Below are 21,433 nucleotides of genomic sequence, written 5' to 3'. Positions count from 1 at the left end.
AATATCAAACACATCTGACAGTTTTCATCCCCTTCAGTTAACGTAATTCTCCCATCTCGTCTTCAGCTGATCGAACAGTGGAACTAACAGTATTATACAGTTGGGCTGTTTTTGTCCAATCAGAACTGAATATATGTCTTCAATCTCATCTCTGTAATTAACACACACACACAGATAGTGTTAGTGATAGTGTTTCACTATCTTTGTGGGGACCCGTCATTAACATAATGAATTCCCTAGCCCCTCACCGTAACCTTAACCATCACAACTAAATGCCTAACCTTAACCCTTACCCTCACCCTAACCTAATTTTAACCCTAATCCTAAAACCAAGTCTTAACCCTCAAACAGCCCTTTAAAGTTGTGGGGTCCAGCATTTTGGCCCCACAAAGCTGTCCGGACCCCACAAGTATACTGGACTCCCGGTTTTTGGACCCCATGAATATAGTTAAACAAGAACACACACACACACACACACACACACACACACACACACACACACACACACACACACACACACACATACACACACCAGTAGCATCAGTAGTGTCAGCACCACCTCCCAGTTTACACCTCAGTAATCTTCGTTCTCCTCTTCTTCTTACAGAAGTGTCTGTTTCTTTTCCTGCTGGCACTCGCCTCCTCTTCTTCTTCTCTTCGTCTCTACTTTTCTACGTCCTGCCTTCATCCTCAAGCCGCCGACGTCAGGGGAACGTTTCAATCCCCTCTTATATTCAGGTTAATCTGATTATGAAGATTTCCTCTGAGACGCCTTTTTGTCAATGACAGCCAAGATGGAGACTCCTTTCTACCACGACGACTCCCGCTTGGCTGAAGTCGTCCCCGGCTTCAGCCAGATCGCAGAATACGAGCGTTACCCGGGAAGCAAGATGCTGATGAATAAGAAGGTCATGTCAATGGTGGGCAGTCATCACTTCCCAGGTGGTGGTGCAGCAGGAGCCAGGGGCGGAAACCACCACAACCTGGGGCTCGCCGGCAACAGCTCCTTGATGACATCAGCGGCGCCATCGTCGGACATGAATCTGCTGAAGCTGGCGTCCCCTGACCTGGAGCACCTGATCATCCAGTCCAACCAGGGACTGGTCACCACCTGTCCCGTGTCGAACTCCAACAATCCCTTCATGTACCGCAACCAGGCCACCAACGAGCAAGAAGGATTTGCTGATGGCTTTGTCAAAGCGCTCGCCGACCTTCACAAGCAGAACCAGCTGGTGGGAGGCGGCTCCATGTCCCCGTCCTCGTCCTCCGCCGCCTCCCTGCAGACATCCTACCAGAGGAACCTGATGTCCAGCGGAGACATGCCAGTCTACACCAATCTCAGCAGCTACAACCCAGGCCAGGTGACGTACCCTGTGGGGCAGATGGCGTACGGTAGCACCTCAGGCCATGGTGGTGGTGGAGCCCCTCAACACCACGCCCGAGGCATGGACGCCCCTCAGACTGTCCCTGAGGTGCCTCAACCACCAGGCGACCCCACATCCCCACCCTCCCTCTCCCCGATAGACCTGGAGACACAGGAACGGATCAAAGCAGAACGCAAGAAGCTCCGCAACCGCATCGCCGCGTCCAAGTGCCGCAAGCGGAAGCTGGAGCGGATCTCGCGGCTGGAGGAGAAGGTGAAGGTTCTTAAGAACCAGAACTCGGACCTGGCCTCCACTGCCGCCATGCTGCGGGAGCAGGTTGCGCAGCTAAAACAGAAGGTCATGAGTCACGTCACCAACGGCTGCCAAATCGCTGTTGGCTCGGCCACTGCAAAGTCTGGAGGAGGAGGGGGAGGCACCGGCAGCGAGGACTCCAGCTGCTGAGGAGGCGGGACACCAGGAGAATGTGCGTGGGAAAATAAACCGATAGGTCGAGAGGCCGAGGGTTTACTTTGACCATTTTGTCGTTTTGCTCGAACTCTCGGTCAGAGCGAGGCAGAGAGCGAGACGTCAACGATGCCTCAACAGGACAGATGGACGTTTAACGGGATTTATGTAGCCCCGTAAACCGCTGTCAATCACCCAGCCAGAGGGGGGCGGGGCTTAGAGGAGAGAGAGGAGACAGAAGCACATGAGCTCAAGTTCTGACGTTTAATTTTTTAAGAGGAGATGGGGGCTAATTTAATTTGAAGGGACTGTGTATGTGAACAGGCACATTTAATTGACAGGTGAACTACATTTACTGACGGATTTTTCAATTTTTATTTTCAGATGTCATCTCAGTAAATAAACTGTACTGGAAACAATGGAAGCAGTGTCCCACCACTGATTTTATTCTAAGTTACAGTAAAAACATTGTTTGAATAACTAACATGTTAAAATTATTTTTTACAGTGTGAAGTTGATCTTTTATTATTTAATACAGAATTGAGGAGATTGCTTATAAAAAGTAATCAAAATATTTAAATCTAAATTATTGTGGAAATAATCAGATTACTTTGAGTTACAGAGTGAGAACTGAAAATTCCATTTTCTTGTCATAATTTACAATAATCAGCGTCAGGAGATTCAGGAGAGTGTCAAAGAGACAATTTCAACACAACTTTTCCAAATCCAGGAAAACTTTGTTCAAAATGGCCGATACTGCAGTTTTGTTTTGTAATCCGATTACTGTAATCTCTTTGCTTTTATTTTTAATTTTTTTACTACAATCCCACTCTGTGTTCACGCAGCTGAAGGACCATCACTTTACAAAAAAGACTTGGACAACCCTGTTTTTACAATAACTAGTTATGGTTGTGATAGATTTATGCAATCTGATTAATGCAATCTCTTTACATGTCTGTAAAGCTCAGCTGTGGTTGGTAATAATCCAGTGACTGTTAAAAATGTTGAACTGTGTTTCTGTGTTTTCTTCGTCTGTTGTTGCTGGATGTTAAAAAAAAAAAACCTTTAAAGTTATGTCTTCATGAGGAAATAGTTTAAAGTTTCTTCACTATTTTTTCCAGCTGATTGTTTTTTTGGGTTGTTGGCTGGTTGAAACTTTTCTCACTTTCTTTGGATCTGTTAGAAATCAAGACTGAAGGAAAATGTTCAATTCAAGATCTGCCAGCGAAGACGTCTGTACATGGTTTCAATCTCAATTTAAAAATCTGATATTTTTTTTACTTTTCAACTAATGGAACTAAATCCTGATGTGGGGAGACAATTTCACTTTCAACTCAACAGCAGGTTTAACAAAAAATGTTTATTTGACTGATTGTTGACACTTATATTTTCTACTGCAACATAAATATTACTGAGCATAAAATAAGATGAGAAATTCCAGATGAGACATCTCCTTTATTCTCATTTAATAACAATATTGTGCATATAGGATATGACTATTTAATCATATTTTTCATTTTGATAATTTGCAGCTTTTTTTTCATTGAAGCCTATTTCTGCCAGGGATAGAGAAAAAATGTAAGGATGCTCTTAAATAAGTATTTTACCTGTCATTTTGTCAAATGTCATTTTGACTCGTAAACAGCAAATTTTGACTTTGTATCATAATTTAACCCCCCGGTAGTAATGGGCTTCCACAGGTTACAATAAAATAAATCTGGTGCTGGTTCTGGGTTACAGAACATTTTTTTAGTAAGTTGATTTTGTTTAAAGGCATACTATGTAACTTTTTTTCATTGGAACTACAGCTCGCACTACGCAAGCTGTAGTTCCAATGAGACAACCTGTAGGGGGACCGAAGAGGGAAAAGTTACATAAGGGGCTTTCCGACCGGAGGGATTTTTGCAGTTCTTAGAACTAAACGTTCCTAGAACACTTTTGCGACAGGAAAAATTTGTGGATTTTTAAGTTCCTCTGGCCCAGTAGCGTACTTTTTTAGCTCCCACTTCAGAGCAGGGTCTTTTCCCTTTTCCTAGGTGTACTTGATTGGTCGAACTAATAAGTCACGCCCACTTCCAACTCGGAACTTGCAGACTAACAACGGGACATTTTTAACAATTTTGACCATCTTATTCATCATTAAATTCACTTCTGACAACGTTTTGAAATTAACTGTTTAGATTTCGAATATAGGCAGTCTTGCGCAAATTTATGCCGAATTGACAATTTGCATCAAAGTTTTCAGAACTCCATAAAATGAGGCGACAGCCAGCAAGCGCCTGCCCCGGCCTCTAGCTCGTCGCTCGGCCATGACTGGCTCAGAGACCTCGCTGTACGCTGGAGGTCTCTCAGACTGCTCTCGTAAATAATAGGCTTTTATTTTGCCGTTGACGGATCGTTTGTTTAAATATCACAATACATGTCCATCATAACATTAACGGGAACCTGTGGTTAACTGTCTTTTCGGAGTTAAACTCCACAAGCGTGCCCTGCGGGCTTGACAACCTTGCTGACCGGGCAGTCACACACACACACACACACGTCCACAGTGCAGCAGGCAGAGGCGGGGGGAGAGAGAGATACCCTTTTCTCTTCGGGAGACTTGTTTAAATTATGACAAATATGCTATATACATTAGATTTAGTATTTAGTTCATACTTTTTTTGGTGTATTTGTTTTCTGATTTTAACGCAATAAAGACCGTTGCCGTGCTTACATCACTCCCTTACCCCTCCTACCAGTCCCTATGGCCACTTGGCCAGTGGGAATGTAAACGGTACAAGTACTATCCGGTCGGAAAGCCCCTATAGTATGCCTTTAAGATAAAATTGTCTCAGTGGAACATCAAATGTGTTCCACTTACTCACTTTTTTACAGTGTAAAGTAACAAAACCAAATAAAACAGCCAACCTGGAAATCCTAAACAAAATGTATATGAGGTATAATCCACTCCTAGCTGTGCTGTTATGAAGCTTAATGCACTCACGCTTGTGTACATACAGTATATTAAAATAGTGCCCTCTGTGAAAATGAGGTCTACTGTTGCCATGGTACTTGCAGTTGTGTACATTAAGCTAGGGCTGCACAATTAATCGAATATTAATAGAGATCCCGATTTTGGCTTCTCACAATTAAATGAACATGATTGGCTGCAACATTGACGTTTACAATGCATTGCTGCCTATAGCAAATCACGCGCTTCCTAAACAGCATGACTCAGGACGGACTCAGCCAGTGGCATGCTAGCAGCGGCATTACGCACTAGCCTGGCTCCACCCTCCTACATACTTCCACTCAATTTTAATTTTCTTTCCGTACGTCTGGGTTTGCGGTATATTCTTAGGTTTTCCCCGGCCAATCTTTACCGGTCCAATCAGCGAACAGAGGGAGTGGCTGAGAACGATAACGTTGAGGTCGTGCGCCAGTTTAAGTTGTAGTTCCATAATGGCGGCGGAGAAAGATGCGAACAAAGCCATTCTGGCTGTTGTGGCAACGCTGCCGAATTTCCAGAAGTTAAAGCCCGAGAAAGAACAATCTTTGCTGAGTTTTGTCGGTGGCCATGATGTTGTGGCCCTCCTCCCCACGGGGTTCGGGAAAAGTTTGATTTTCCAGCTCGCTCCGTTAGTGGTGAAGGAGTTAGCTAACGTGAACGCTAGCGATGCTAAGCAGACGACCAAACGACCAAACGTTAGTGATTGGTTATGGCAGATCCAGAGTGGCTCTGGGCAGATCCAATAGTTTTAAACTACAGAGTACCCGCCTTCAAGGAAGTTAACACTTGTCAATGGAGAGTGGCCAGACTCTCTGTACAAATGTACAAATGTGTGTGTACAAAGGCTAATTACGCACGGCTGTTCTCTGTTAAATCTCCTGAAAACGGCACCAGGCTGCGACAGTATAACAACACAGACCTCTGCACACATCATACTGCTCGGTTATAACTCGCCTCAGCCAGATATTTATCCGTTATCGGCTGAAATGACGGCATAGAACTGTGTTACACTATAACTTAGCTTACCGGCTAGCAGACGTTTAGCTAGTGGCTTAATCAAGACATAACACCACGGTGTATGACACATTGCATGTGCATTATTCTCAGTTTAAAATTGTTAAAACAGAGCAGCTAATATTGGTAGTAATGTAATTTAATTGAGACAGTGACAGTGTACAATTAAACATTAGCTTTGTGTGTGTGTGTGTGTGTGTGTGTGTGTGTGTGTGTGTGTGGGTGTGTGTGTGTGGAGAGAAACGTGACAGTAGATGACAGTAAAGACTCTCATACTAACCTGAGATGCGCTGCGACACGCGTCTTTCGATTTGACTAAATGCATTCACTTTTTAAGGATTCTGTTATTCTACGGTATTAAAGAAAACCAAAAAGAAAAAGAAAAAAATGAATACCTACCTGAGGAACGAATGTCCGAATAATCCAGCCCTACTTACTTGGATGCAAAGATTTGTACATTAGCAGGTGCAAAGCAGGCAAATATAGCACAACATGGAAGTGAAAGAAGTGCAATGTTTATTAAAACGTTAAAGTGCAATCAAAACATTTCAAATCAATGAATAGTCGTGTTAAATAATCGTGATCTCAATATTGATCAAAAAATAATGGTGATTTTCATTTTGGCCATACGTAATTGTGCAGCCATACCTTAAGCTCTGATTTAAAGCAGTTGTTAAACTGTTGTCATGAGCTATGTTTGAAATGTCCACATATAAGATGTTAACAGACACCTGCCAGCCAATCAGAGAGCAGTATGTTCAATTGCCATGTTATAATGACAACCTGATCTCACAGAATTCCGTGAAATGAACACGGCCCCTTAACTCAAAATCTTTGGCAGTTTCACGGAATTGCAAACAATTCCGTGATGGGCCCACGGAAGAATTCGGCGAACACGACCCCTTAAGTTAAGGAAAAGGTCGTGGGTGGGCTTACGTTTCCATGACACGTGGGACAACAACGGGACGGTTGGGTTCAGGAAAACAATAACGGGATGTGGGACAACAACGGGACGGTTGGGTTTAGTAAAAGAAGAATGATTGGGTTTAGGAAACGTGACACGCGGGACACAATCCCCGGTCTCCTGGGTGAAAGTCCTGTGTTTGATCCAACCACCAACCAACCAACCAACCTCCCTACGCAGATTTTCGGGCTTTCATACTACTCGCTACCGTAGTCGCTCTTAATGCTACGTCATCTTCTCATTGACTTTACATTGGCATTGTTTTCCATGGTGGCCACACGGAATTTTCACACATTCCGTGCCACCACCACGTAATGTGCTGTTAACAGTTTGTGATCATTTCACGGAATTCTGTGAGACCATGCTGTATAATGAAAACACTCGACAGTGTGGTACTTTTGAGAATGCCTTATTGTTTGATAACTGCACATTTTGTTGGGGATTTTCTTACTAATCTCAAGTTATGTGTGTGAACACACCTTATATTTTATATGGTGAAACAATTACAGACTGGAATATCTTAGTACAATAGATATTTTCACACAATTTCAACCACGAAGCTAGTGAGACGTCTTTTTTTGGATTCTGTTTTGTCCTGACTTTCCTGTGGAGTCAGCAAGTCTGTATCATGTTACAGTTTGTAAATTGCAGCTGTCACATGGAAAAACATATAACTGCAAATGAAGAGAATGAATCAGTTTTTTTGTGACAAATAATGCAAAGCGCTACTTCAAAAACATTACATCAGATCTTTAACTGAACATTAACACTCAAGTATGAAAAAAACCCTTTCAGTTGCAGTTACATGTTTTTTTGTTTGACAAATGAGAGACTTTCAAAAATACTGTTGGTGGGCGTTAAATATTTATTTATTTTTAACTTGAAAGAGGCTTTTGATGCCTCTAATGATTCTATTTTTGTACAAATGTATAAAACATTGTTGTTATGAATATTCTGAAATTATGTGTGTGTACAAGCTGTTTGATGTTATCAAACATTTTGCCTCTATTTATTATGAATATCTTTTGTTATACAGACATGTGTTTATTTCCTTCACACTGTTCTTCTGTTTTGCGGTGTTTGTGTCAATATATCTTAATAAGAAATATTCGCCTGATGCTGGTTTGCTGTTTGTAAATTCAGAGTTGCAGTGAGGAGTTTTCCACGAGAAAATGGCCACACGTAATAAGTGCACTTTCCTTAAAGGGTAACTACCGTTTTGTTTTGTTGTTTTTAACCCTATTTTCCAATGTTTTTGTGTCTAAGTGACTGATGGGAACAACAATCTTTGACATTGGTCCAGTATTAAGCGAGATAGCTGCAGTCGGCAGCGGCAAAACAAGCTACAATGTAAGTTAATAGGGCAATTGTCCAGCTTGTATTTGTATTTTTGCCACTGACAGGCTTAGATTAATATTCTCAGTGTCTGCCAACATTATGAAAGGATCCCTTCAGAGATAGACCTTTAAAACCTCTTTGAGACCTTTCTGTTTAACCAGAAACAGCTCTGAAGTCACTAGCGCTAAACCCACCAGACTCCATTTAAAAAAGCAATACTTTTAGCATGTATAGAGCCAACATATTTTCACATGTAAATCAGTAAACTATGTGTTTATTTCAACCAAAACTAGAGTTGTGGTGGTTGGAAAATCGGAAAGACGACCCAAAATGGCGTTTCCTAGTTCTGTTTTGTTTCTGTCGACTTTGAATGAAGTGTATTTTATGATGCGAAAATTACTGTTTATTTACATGGAGTCTGATGGGTTTAGGGAACGCAATTTCGCGGATGTTTTTATGTTTCTTTAACAGAAAGGTCGACCTCCTTAGAAATCCTTTCCATAATGTTGTCAGACACTATTAGAATATTAATCTGAGCCTGTCAGTGGCAAAACGAGCACTTTTGTGAAGGTAAATACAAGCTGGACAATTACATTGTAGCTTGTTTGGCCGCTGCCGACTGCAGCGATCTTGCTTAATACTGGACCAATGTCAAAGATTGTTGTTCCCATCAGTCACTTAGACACAAAAACATAGGAAAATAGGGTCCAGGTTGAAAAAAACGATAGTTACCCTTTAACTTATTTTAGCTGAGTGTTCAAAATTTCACATGAAGGATTAAAAAAATCAACAATCAAAATGTAAATTCAGTGTTGAAACTGCCAAGATTTCAGGATTTCAAAGAAATTTGGGGTTTATTGTCATTACAAAGTAACCTACGTTAGACACTTCCTTAATAGAGCTCAGCATGGGTTCCGGAAATTATTAGCTAAAATCAATGTCTTCATTCATAAATATGTCCTCATTGGTGTAAAATTACCTCTGCCAATGATCTGACTTATCCTCGTAAGCGAAGAATTTCTTCTCTGTATTTACATTGGACGGGCAAGTCCAAGGAGGCTTCCATGTCGTTCCGTCATTTTGAAAAACTCTAATCACTGAGAGGGACATACGGCACTAGCCTACCTGTCTAGCTAATCCACAACGTGTTTTCGTTCAGAGCCAGCGTCATGTGACTGAAACCAGCTGAAACGGAGAAGGAGATCAGTGAGAGATGCTTGTCACTGCCCCGGCAAATTTGAAAGCCTGCACTGCACCTTAGTTCATAATGAAGGATCATACTTATGCCGAGCCAGAGGAGAAGGAATCCTCGTCGCCAAAAAAGCGAAAATTGGAAGACATGTTGTCATAGCTTCTTGGTACATAACGGCTACCGCAGTTGCAACACGCATTTGAAAAAGTGAGGCGCTAGAGAGCACTGTTCGTTTGAATTAAAATTCAATAGTGTGCCTTTAAGGATTTAGATTATCAGCCATAATGTCTAAACCATCCGAAGTAGATTGACCACGAGCTCCGTGGTTGTAAAATGGTAGTTTCTGCTCCTGTAATAGCTAGAAGTCTGTATGAAATCAACCTTGTTTTAAGAAAACATGTTTTATCCGCGATTTTATGAAGAAATACTACACTACCCACAATCCTAAGCGTAACAGCAACGTCTCTGATTGGCCCAACTCACTGTTACCATAGCAACGTTTGCAGTACCTGCAAAACCGCGAACGGCTAGATCGAACTTCTACCATTGAAGTCTATGATTGTTTCTGTACAGAGTTTTGTACCATTGCCTTTTTTGACGTTTTCAAAATGTTTTTTTGCGCCGAATAAAATTGTATATGGTCACGATTACTCTCGTAGCTGGTTGGCTTGGTTCCAGATGTAAAGTCTTTATATAAGCAATTTTTGAAATGTCAATGAAACAATTGAATGGGGAAAAACACTTCCGGAACCAGAGCCGTTAATAAAGTGGGCGGTCACTGTTGAGCTCTGTAGGAAGCTTCCTACTTTTGTTTTTACTATAGACCAGGGATCTTCAAAAGGGGGTCCGGGACCCCCTAGTGGGTCCTCAGAGCCATCAAATTATTGTTAATTTTTTGAAAGTTTTTCCAAAAATGAAAACGTCTGAACATTAATCCAATATATTATTAGGAACTATAAATCAGCCTATTAGTGAAAAAAAAAACATTGATATACACACTGGCCTATAGGTAAAGTAGTCACTAAGTTAGCCATACACAGATACAATTAATCCTAAGGATTCACTGTGACACAGGTATTTTTAACATTAAAACATTTATATAATCACGCCAACAATTATTTTAATAATTCTTTTTTGTGAATTTTTTTCACAAAAAAGATATGTTTAAAGACTTTAGGCTGCCCACACGTTATTGTCGGCCCAGTTTATGCAACTTTTTGATTTTGTACAATATGTATTAGGTGGTCCATGCTCCGTCTCTCTTTTAGTTAAGGGGTCATTGGTTTAAAAACATTGAAGACCCCTGATGTAGACTATTATGAGTCACTTAACACAACCAGATGAATAAATCCTGAGGTAGTCCCCAAACCTGCAGATCTCCAATTTGGAAAAAGGCCTTATTCGGAATATCCATGCGGAATATGCTGTTTACATGACCCGTATCAAATTCAGAATATTGTCATTTTTGGAATAATAGTGAAATATTTGTGTGCATGTAAACACAGTCACTGAGAATGACTATGTGCAAGTGCAACAACCTGAAAAGGGAGACAATCAATCAAGATGTCTGCACACAATGTTCATTCTCTGGCATCTTTATCGAGAATGTCTTTATGAACAGAAAAAATATTGACGAAACATTAGAACAATCATGTTTATAAAAAGTTTATTTTTATTGTTGCTGTCTGTTGTCATTCCATTCAGTTTCTGTTGCCGTTCAGAATGAATTTATACACACAATGTGTAATGTATGAATGATCCAAGGAATCACATTAATTACAATAGCCAAACAAAATGGATGTACATATTTCCCATGAGTGCTGGTAGGTAAGTGATTCTGCCAAATTGCTCCTTAATAACAGGAATTATCTGTAACCATTTCCCCCCGTATATGTTAACCTCAAATATGACATATTTAATAAGCATATGTCAGTAAAAAAAGCATAGACTACAACAATGCAATGGAATTAATTACTGTTGTATTGGTGTCATGTAATTCCAGGTAGGATGGGCCACTTAGTGACATGATACATAAATACAAATAGCAATCAATCAATCAATCAATCAATCAATCAATCAATCAATCAATCAAACAAACAACAATGTATTTCCATAAACACAACAGTTATAGCAACATACATAACTTAACTAACATACATACATATTTGTACTAACCATACCATTTAACAAAATGTATCTTTTTATTGATATTGCTGAATTAAAATTCCATTTAATTTAAAATTTGCATCTCTCCAAACATGCTTTTACTGAAACAAATATACTATAACCAAAATCCTCTTCTAAAAACAACTTTTGCTCCCATTTATTACTTAACCACCCTATGCCTCAGTTTGATTTAACACAGGCTATTTCCTTGGCATTAACAGGAAAAAACATTCAACAAAAAAGTTACTAACAAGTCAAAGGGAACCAAGATTTCACCCGCCAACTCACTGCAAATATGTTAATAGACTAACTTTGTGAATTAAGGCATTGTGTCATCCTCAAGCAAGATCTGTGATTTTGAAATAAACAACAACAAAAAAAACACAAAAAATAATGGAGTTAGGTTTTTGAATTATTATTTAGTGACAATTTGTTTGATTTGAACCGTGCTGCATACGCAGATAACCCAGAGTTAGCTTCTTTGATCAATGAGTGAAAATCTGAGTATGAAATAGCCAATGTTGTGTCATATGTGAACATTATGTTGGACACAATTGGCAAATGAGGTCAGGGTTCTGTGCAGGCCCACACCAAATCACCTAAAGTTAAATTTGGTCAAGCAGAGGTTTCTCGTGTTTTATGACCCACAACGTCCGCCCCGACTACCTCCCAACGCGGATCTTCATGCTCTAAGACATCAGCAGTCAATGTCGTGCATACATACCAATTACAGTGCATTACTTTTCATAGCTATATGTACGAAAGCTTTGTGAGAACAGCCTGACGTTTGGCCACATACTCTGTCTGTCTGTGTCCATCCATTTATCTATCCCGTCCATCCGTCCATCTATCTATCTATCTATCTATCTATCTATCTATACCATCCGTCTATCTATCTATCTATCTATCTATCTATCTATCCACTGATGCTTGTACTTGTTCCACTCATGGATGAGTCATTAGGATGAAGTGATTTCTCTCTGTGAATCAGAGCAGCAGAAGTGAAGCAGCTCTTTTAAACGTCACACTATCTATTAATCATAACAGCACATATAAATTATGATGATTACTTTACATTTTGTCACTGTCGGGCAAAAACTTTGTATCTCCATTTTTTCATAAATCAATGCTATTGGTCACCCATTACCTGCCTGTCTGTGGGTTTTAGAAATATTTAAACAATGGTGATGGGATTTGCAACTGAGAAAAATATTTTGAGCCTTTTTATTTCCTGAAAAGCAACAGTTTTGGCCAAACAAGGTTTTTGCCCAAACGCAACAATTAGTATCTTGTATATTTGTTGCTTTAGACCAATTCACTTTTTTTTTTCCTCCCCACTCCAGTCTTTTAAACGAACAAATGGTGATCAGCTATGACACACTAAAGTGAAATTGTGTGTCACCGTCTGATAATGTCCTTGCGTGTCAGTTTCAGTCTAGAGGGAACTCACACTCATCACGGGAATTTACAGACATATTAGTAATAACTGAAATGTTGATTCAAACACACAGACTTCAGTTTATGTGCCTTTTGACATTTTGAGTATCTCCATCAATGTAATCAGAGTTTTATAATACATCATTAAGATTGCTGACAGATACAACCTTTTACTGTAATAAAGATTTAAGGCATAAACACTGCTGTGAACACAAGCTAAAAATTCATTCATCATTCAGATTTCAGTTGGACAATAATTTCAATTCAATTTTATTTATAGTATCAAATCATAACAAGAGTTATCAAAAGACACTTTACAGATGGAGTAGGTCTAGACCACACTCTATAATGTACCCAACAATTTCATCAATACCCCCAAGAGCAAGCATTTAGTGCCATATTGGTGAGGAAAAACTTCCTTTTAGGCAGAAACCTCAGACAGACCCAGGCTCTTGGGGGTATGGTTCGGTTGGAGGTATGATGAACAGTGGCAATTACACTCACCTAAAGGATTATTAGGAACACCTGTTCAATTTCGCATTAATGCAATTGTCTAATCAACCAATCACATGGCAGCTGCTTCAATGCATTTAGGGGTGTGGTCCAGGTCTAGACAATCTCCTGAACTCTAAACTGAATGTCAGAATGGGAAAGAAAGGTGATCTAAGCAACTTTGAGCGTGGCATGGTTGTTGGTGCCAGACGGGCTGGTCTGAGTATTTCACAATCTGCTCAGTTACTGGGATTTTCACGCACAACCATTTCTAGGGTTTACAAAGAATGGTCTGAAAGAGGAAAAACATCCAGTATGCTGTTGTCCTGGAGGGCAAAAATGCCTTGTTGATGTTAGAGGTCAGAGGAGAATGTGCCGAGTGATTCAAGCTGATAGAATATCAACTTTGACTCAAATAACCACTCGTTACAACCGAGGTATGCAGTAAAGCATTTGTGAAGCCACAACATGCACAACCTTGAGGTGGATGGGCTACATCAGCAGAAGACCCCACCGGGTAGCACTCATCTCCACTAAAAATAGGAAAATGAGGCTACAGTTAGAGACAGACAGTTGAAGACTGGAAAAATGTTGCCTGGTCTGTTTAGTCTCGATTTCTGTTGAGACATTCAGATGGTAGAGTCAGAATTTGGTGTAAACAGAATGAGAACATGGATCCGCCATGCCTTGTTACCACTGGGCAGGCTGGTGGTGGTGTAATGGTGTGAGGGATCCCTTTTCGCCTTCAGAACTGCCTTAATTCTTTGTGGTATTGATTCAACAAGGTGCTGGAAGCATTCTTTAGAAATGTTGGCCCATATTGATGGGATAGGGTCAAACACGGTATTAGTATGGTGTTCCTAATAATCCTTTAGGTGAGTGTATATTAACAATAAAGATAATGGAACTGTGACTAGAAATAATAGTTGTAGCAGGGCGTAGTAGCGCGCCGAGCTGGATCACTGCGGCAGCTGTAATCATGATTAAGGTGCCACTCCAAGCCAAGGAAATAGAAATAGAGATAATAGAGACCTAACAGGTTAATGTTTGGACTCGCCTCTGATTTGTTGTTGAGGATGGAGCCAAACTGAGTCACCTATGTTCCAGTAATGACAGTATTTATGTCAATCCTTTAATGGTAGATGAGTCAGACTGTCATCAGTCAAACACAGTCCAGAACAACCCCAGCTGCTTTTAGAGGAAAACAGTAGCCTTAACACTCTTCAGACCTTCCTGCACAACGCTGCGGAGGAAGGTCTGGCTAGTCCACACAGCATTCTGCGTACCCCGAGCTTAAAATCCAACATGGCTGCCCCGTGCATCAACAGTTGTGAAAGCTGTAGTAACATACAGTTATAAGCACTTCTGTCTTATTTGTGTTGCACTAAATCAGTCGTACACACAGTCCTGGCCAACCTCTGTCTGTGGACGTGTTGCTACGCTGTTTGTATGCACAAAAAACAGCGTAATGCGTTGTCATCAACTGGTATTGCTAACAATGGCTAACCTGGCTACAGCTAACCCCACAATTAAAAATCCGACTTGTAAATAGAAAGCATTCAACTCGAGTGTGTCGTCATTCCCAGCTCCGGCTTCTGAGTTCCGAGGTAAATGGAACTCACCATTCACATGCAGCCTCCCCCCCTCTCCGGCCCCTACCATCAACTATCACCGCCTGTTGCTGATTGGCTGGAATGGTGTTTTGTGGCTTGTGCACTCTTTTCTGTTTGTTTTCCATTTACACAGCCAGGGCTCTGTATGAACACCATATTTGTTTCAGCGCATACAGAAATTAGAGAGCTAGCTGACTGTAAGGAGATGTTCGCTGAATTTCACAAAAAGTGTATTGGATTAACATCACTTACTATACCTTTTAAACACATGGTGAACGTTGTGTATTAAGTGACTTGGTTAGATTTAGGACAAGATAATGGTTTGGGTTGAAACTAGTAGGCTACATTTGAAGACTGCCCCCCCCCCCCAAAAAAAAAAAAAACTCCCACATGTCGTTTGTAGCAGCAATTACGACCTATATTCACGTTCATAGTGACAGCGCCCTCAACTGGTCGTAGTAGTTAGGACGGGAGCAAAAGCAGGTAGTAAGGTGAGGAAGTATAAAAGCGCTGCATTTCATGGGTCAAACAAACGGAACGAGCAAGTTTTATTTTAACTTTACGGAACAAATGGAGCTACGTCATGTTCTGTGTCAAGTGCATAACCTGAAGAAAAGTGGTGTCTTTTTTTATCCCAAACCACGACCTTTTTCGAAACTAATTAGTGTTGGTGCCTAAACAGAACTGTGGTCATTTCACAACATTAATGACGTGTTTACAGTTTCTCTCAATCAATTTGTCACATTTACTGAAACGAAACACAACTCTAAGTTCAATCCTCACACCACGTGGTACATTCAGCACATCACTCTGTGACCTGCAAAAGGTGATTACTCCAGCAAAATAATTAACTCCTGTTTCGAATGTAAATAAAACCATCAATGAATAGATCTTTGTCATCAAAACAAAATGTTAATTTGTCATTGCTAGCACCAAGACAAAATGCAAAGACATCTTGTCAAATGACAGTGTATTCTGAAAATATAATAGTTACCCACTCTGTATTATTGTCTAGTTGCTAACATTGTATAGTTAGGCAGCTGAATAGTATTGATGTCAGCCATGGCACACACTATACTTTCTCATTGTATGTACACACCAGCCAACTGCAAATACATAAAGGAAGCTTGTACAGAAGATATACAACAGCAAAATGATCAGGAAATACTGTACAATATGTGCGAGAAACAAGAAAATATGCTGTATCAACCTCAAGGGTCATCCAATCTCTCCTCTCTGTCTGGCTACAACAATTTATCGACATCACATCTGATATCCTCCCATGCGATCCAATACTGTCAGGGAAAAATCTTTTGGCATGACGCAGCCCCCAGACAGCAATCTGCTGTGATATTCTCACCTGTCACCTGTTTGTGTTTGGTTCCTCTAAATTGTGAGGAAGTTTATTGTTCCCCATATAGCCTACGTCTATCCAACTTTTACAACAAAACCACATAACTACTATGTATCTAATGTATGTGTGACAGATTATTGTGATTGTTGGTTGCTTTTTTTGCATGTAGGGATTTACACAATGAACATGTGTAGTTGCATTTGTGAGTAATATGATTCAACAGCAAATGAATGCATACTATTTTGATCTGCAAAGCTTATTCAATGCATGTTGTGCCAAAGCAATTATAAATGACTATAGTCATGTGAACAACTGACCAAATGTTCATATAAATAGTCATATAGTTTGACGATGGTGCCAAAGCGATCACGAAAAACTGTAAAAACTGGACCGCAGCGTTCTCTGGTTTAGATATAAGGTCGTATTTTCTGCCACCGCTAGGGGCGCTAATTTATGAAATGCTCCTGTGGGTCGTATTAGAGGGTAGGTAAATGGACGATATTGTCGTATGGTTTGGAGGACTTGTTATATGTTTGTTACTTTTAAATTCTCATTTAAGTTAAAGTGCTCATATTATACTCATTTTCAGGTTCATAATTGTAATTTGAGATTGTATCAGAATAGGTTTACATGGTTTAATTTTCAAAAAACACCATATTTTTGTTGTACTGCACATTGCTGCAGCTCCTCTTTTCACCCTGTGTCAGGTCTCTGTTTTAGCTACAGAGTGAGACCTCTAACTTCTGTAACATCTTTGTTGTCAGTCGCACATGCTCAGTAGCTAGATAAGCTCACAATTGCTAGCTAGCTGATTAGCCGGGAGACTTCTTCTAAACGAGGACGCACTTCCAACTTTGCAGAACAGGGACATGTAAGTAGTTCTATACAATTTATTTTGTAGATTAGGGTGAATTTGTGTGTGTTGTAGCAGTGTTTTACCATTGAGAACGAGCTAGCATGCTAGCACGGTTAACCCCCTAACCCCCTCGTTTCGGCTAGTGACGTAGAAAGCCGTGCAGATTTTGAACAGCTCACCCGGAGTCTGAAAGCAGGACACATTCAGAAACCGTATCTCACTCAAAACAGCATGGATGTTTGTATGCATGTGGAAGCACCAGCGACACAAAATAACACCCCACATCCCAGAAAAGTGATTTTTTTCATAATATGGACTTTAAAGAGCTACATGGTATTTCACACACCGGTGTAGTCTATCCTGGAAGTGTCACCATGATCCTCTCTCCAAGCAATCCAGACAGATAAAACATGTTGCTTCTACCTCTCACAGATCAGGAGTTACAAGACACAATGTAAATGTTAACATATTGGCGCTTTCTTGGCCAGTAGCCAAACCTTCCGCCAAACGTCATCTAAAGCTACTGACAAACTGCGTATACGGTTCATTCTTGACCTTAGAAACAAATTCAAAGATCAGGTTGATCCAACACCATCTACCTAGAGGAAGAAAAGCTTGAAAGCCTGGACCTTGAGTTAAGATTTATTTTGTCAAACTACTGACAAATGTTTCAGAAGTTATGCTGACAAACAAGCATCAGGAGGACAAAGCTCACTATTAAAACTACGTTTATCTCAAAACGCATTAGGCTACTTTTCAGTGTATAGGAAAACACATAGATAACACATACAAAAATTACTTTAATAATACAGCCCAGCTTTAATAGACTCTAGATTAATTAAAAAATCTCTTAATCAACAATAACCTCTCCATGAATACACACTTCAAAAAACTACACTTAGACTAACGTTTAGCATTTGAAGCTCCTGTGATTTCTCATGAAGAATTTATCTGATTTGAAGTGGCCAAATTATGAAAAAAAAATCACTTTTTCCTGGGATTTAGGGTGTTCTTTTGTGTCTTTGGTGCTTCCACACGCATACAAACTTTGAAAAAAAAAACCCATCCATGCTGTTTTGAGTGAGATACGGTTTCTGAATGTGTCCTGCCTTCAGTCTCTAGGTGAGCTGTTCAAAATCTGCACGGCTTTCTACGTAACTAGCTGAAAAGAGGGGGTTAGGGGGCTAACTGTTAGCATGCTAGCTCGTTCTCAATGGCAAAACACTGCTACAGCACACACAAATTCACCCTAATCTACAAAATAAATTGTATAGAACTACTTACATGTCCCTGTTCTGTAGGTATTCCACGCAAAGTTGGAAGTGCGCCCTCATTTAGAAGAAGTCTCCCGGCTAATCCTGCCTTGTACAGGCCGAAGTTGGAGAAATAGCTAGCTAGCTCATGTAATCCTTACCTAGCTACAAAGATTAGCTCACTCTGTAACTAAAACAAAGACCTGACACAGGGTGAAAAGAGGAGCTGCAGCAATGTGCAGTACAACAAAAATATGGCGTTTTTTGAAAATTAAACCATGTAAACCTATTCTGATACAATCTCAAATGACAATTATGAACCTGAAAATGAGTATAATATGGCCGCTTTAAGGGAACATTAAGGAACTTTACAAGGATAACATTGTGTGTTTTGGTTGGTTGTGAAGCCAATTTACAGTAGCAAATCTAAAAGAGTAACAAATGATCCGACCAGCTGATCAGCTCACATTTTACTCACTTCATTTGGTACTGACTTCAGACTGGCGGAATCACGTTTTTTTTGTGTGTGTGTGTGTGTGTGTGTGTGTGAGTGTGTGTGTTAAACAGTTTGTTAGAAAACGTGTTGCTGTTTTTCCATATTCTGCTCCAGATGGAGTGACCCACTTACTGAAAGAGAGAGAGAGGCGCTGTGCCATTTCTGGTGACTAATACCCCCTCCACCCACACCTCAACACATACACACACAACACACACACACACACCGCCGTCTTGTTGTTTCTGTTTCTGCTCTCTGATGATTCTGTTTGTTAAAAATAAAGACGTTTGTGAATAAATGAGGGTTGACAGTGAACGTCAGCGCCTGTTGTTGTAGTTTTACATGTTTTAGCTCGCACACCTTCAGCACTCGCTGCTTCATGCCGCTTTCAAATGAAGGGGCTTTTTAGATCAAGTCATTATTACTTTTTTCAAATCAAATAAACAGAATTTCTTCTATTATAATACGTATACGGCTGATAATCTGATGATATTATTTTGTCTTTTTATTCTGACAATGTTATTCTGTTTGACTTGCTACTGTTTATGGAAGCAAATGTTGGCCGTAGGACATTTCATCACTACTGAATATTAATAAATGAATACATTTAAATACCATACCACTGGATTTTAGATTTAGAAGCAGGAATGTATACCTTAGTATTCTCGCAGGGGGGGGATTCCATTTTTTCACTCTGTTGTTTTACATATTCACACACACAGACTCAAATACACACATACACAAAAAGGACCCTATGCACATGCATTATTAACAGAGAAATGGGTGCCCTGAGCAGTAGGGGGTTCTGTGCCTTGCTCAAGGGCACCTCCGCAGTATTTGTTAGTTATTTTGAAATCCATCTGAATTTAAGTGGTCTGAATTCCCCATTTGGAATTTTCAGTAGTCAATTTAAAAACATCACTGCATATATATATATATATATATATATATATATATATGGTCTAAAATGTGGTTGCTCCAATCAGGGGCGTAGCACAAAATTCTGGGCCCTGTAAAAAGGCATTTTCTATGGGCCCCTTCCCGCATCCACAGCTATTCATTCAAGCATCTTTTTGGGCCCTCCTCACATGAGGGCCCTGGGTACTCAGTCCCCAAATTCAGGCACTAAAATTCAAGATATAAGATTCAGATCTGAACATCCGGGGTACCAAAGATAAGCCAGTCTGCATGGAATCGATCAGACCTCTGGTCTATTTAAAACTAGAACTCTGTGAACAGCTCGTAAATATGCGACATACTTAGTAATACAATTGTGCTGTCTTATAGCTGTGAGGAACTGACAATATCAGCAGGTAACATGAACATCATCGTGCTGTAAACATAGTGTTCCTGGCTGCCTGATTTGAATGTATGATCTGTCAAAAAAGAGATGATCTGTTAGAGTTGAAAATCAGGATTGTGTTATGAATAACACTTTGTTTTGGGGAGAAGAAGAAGAAGAAGAGCTTAGGAATGCATATGTAAATCACATTAATTACAGCTTACTGCACTAAAGCTGACCTAGGTTTAGACTGCTGGAACACACCAGTCCCGTCTCCCACCTGGAGGGAAATAGTCGTCCATAGTCGGGTCAAGTCAGGCGTCTTCCTTCGTTCCTTCTTTCCACCTCATTAAATATTCATGAGACTCACCTGGGGCGTTGCAGAGCCTGCCTACTGCCCTGAGCCGTGATGTCATACTGAGGTGATGGGGGATTTCTTGATGTGAGCGGGTCTCTGAGAGAGAAATGATACAACATGGTGGACGCCAGTGAGAATCTGATGAAAAGAGATCTGACTGTCTGACATCTGACTGGCAGCAGAGTCTGTCACAAATAATAGTGTCATTACCTGAGCTGTCAGACTAACTGCAGTTGTCCTGTTGTCCTTCTGGGTATCACAAATTAAACCCATTACGCAATTACCTTACATCGGTATTCTATCTCATTTCCAGCAGGGGGCGACTCCACTGGTTCCAAAAATAAGTCCATTTCTGTAGAAGTCTATGGGGAAGTGACCCTACTTCTCACAAGATTTATTAACTCAGTAAACATTTTCATGATGACTTTATGGCCTTAATCGCTACTTTCAAGTCTTCTTCAATACAGCATGTTGTTCATTTTGTAAATTATGGTCTCATTTATTTTAAAATAAACGATAAAGCAAGTGATGCTTTAGGGCGTGGCTACACACCGACCTTTCTATCAGGACAGAGGCTTAGTAATGCTAACCATGGCCCTGTAAACATTAAAATAGGTGTGAACTTGTTTTTGGGTGTTGTCCGTGTTTTTTTTATCTCTCTCATTGTTTGTTTTCACTTTATCAAAGTTAATTGAAACATTTTGGTGGCCTTAAAATGTCTTGTTCAGTGTTCGGTAGCAACTTGTCAACCAAAGCTAGCTATAGCTAGCCCTTGCGCTAGCTGGTTACTTCAGGGA

The 21,433-nt window shown here is 40.3% G+C and overlaps 1 protein-coding gene across 1 annotated transcript; it reads left to right on the top strand.

The window, feature by feature from the left end:
- Positions 1 to 619: 619 nt before the first annotated feature.
- june (JunE proto-oncogene, AP-1 transcription factor subunit) lies at positions 620 to 2,923 on the top strand. Its single transcript, XM_031287303.2, has one exon. The coding sequence runs from the start codon at positions 783 to 785 to the stop codon at positions 1,824 to 1,826; it is 1,044 nt and encodes a 347-aa protein (XP_031143163.1). The 5' UTR covers positions 620 to 782; the 3' UTR covers positions 1,827 to 2,923.
- Positions 2,924 to 21,433: the final 18,510 nt, after the last annotated feature.

The sequence above is a fragment of the Sander lucioperca genome, chromosome 14 (genome assembly GCF_008315115.2).
Source record: "Sander lucioperca isolate FBNREF2018 chromosome 14, SLUC_FBN_1.2, whole genome shotgun sequence".
NCBI lineage: Eukaryota > Metazoa > Chordata > Actinopteri > Perciformes > Percidae > Sander > Sander lucioperca.
The sequence above is the reverse complement of the archived record's forward strand: the minus strand, read 5'-3'. Positions and strand labels throughout refer to the sequence as shown.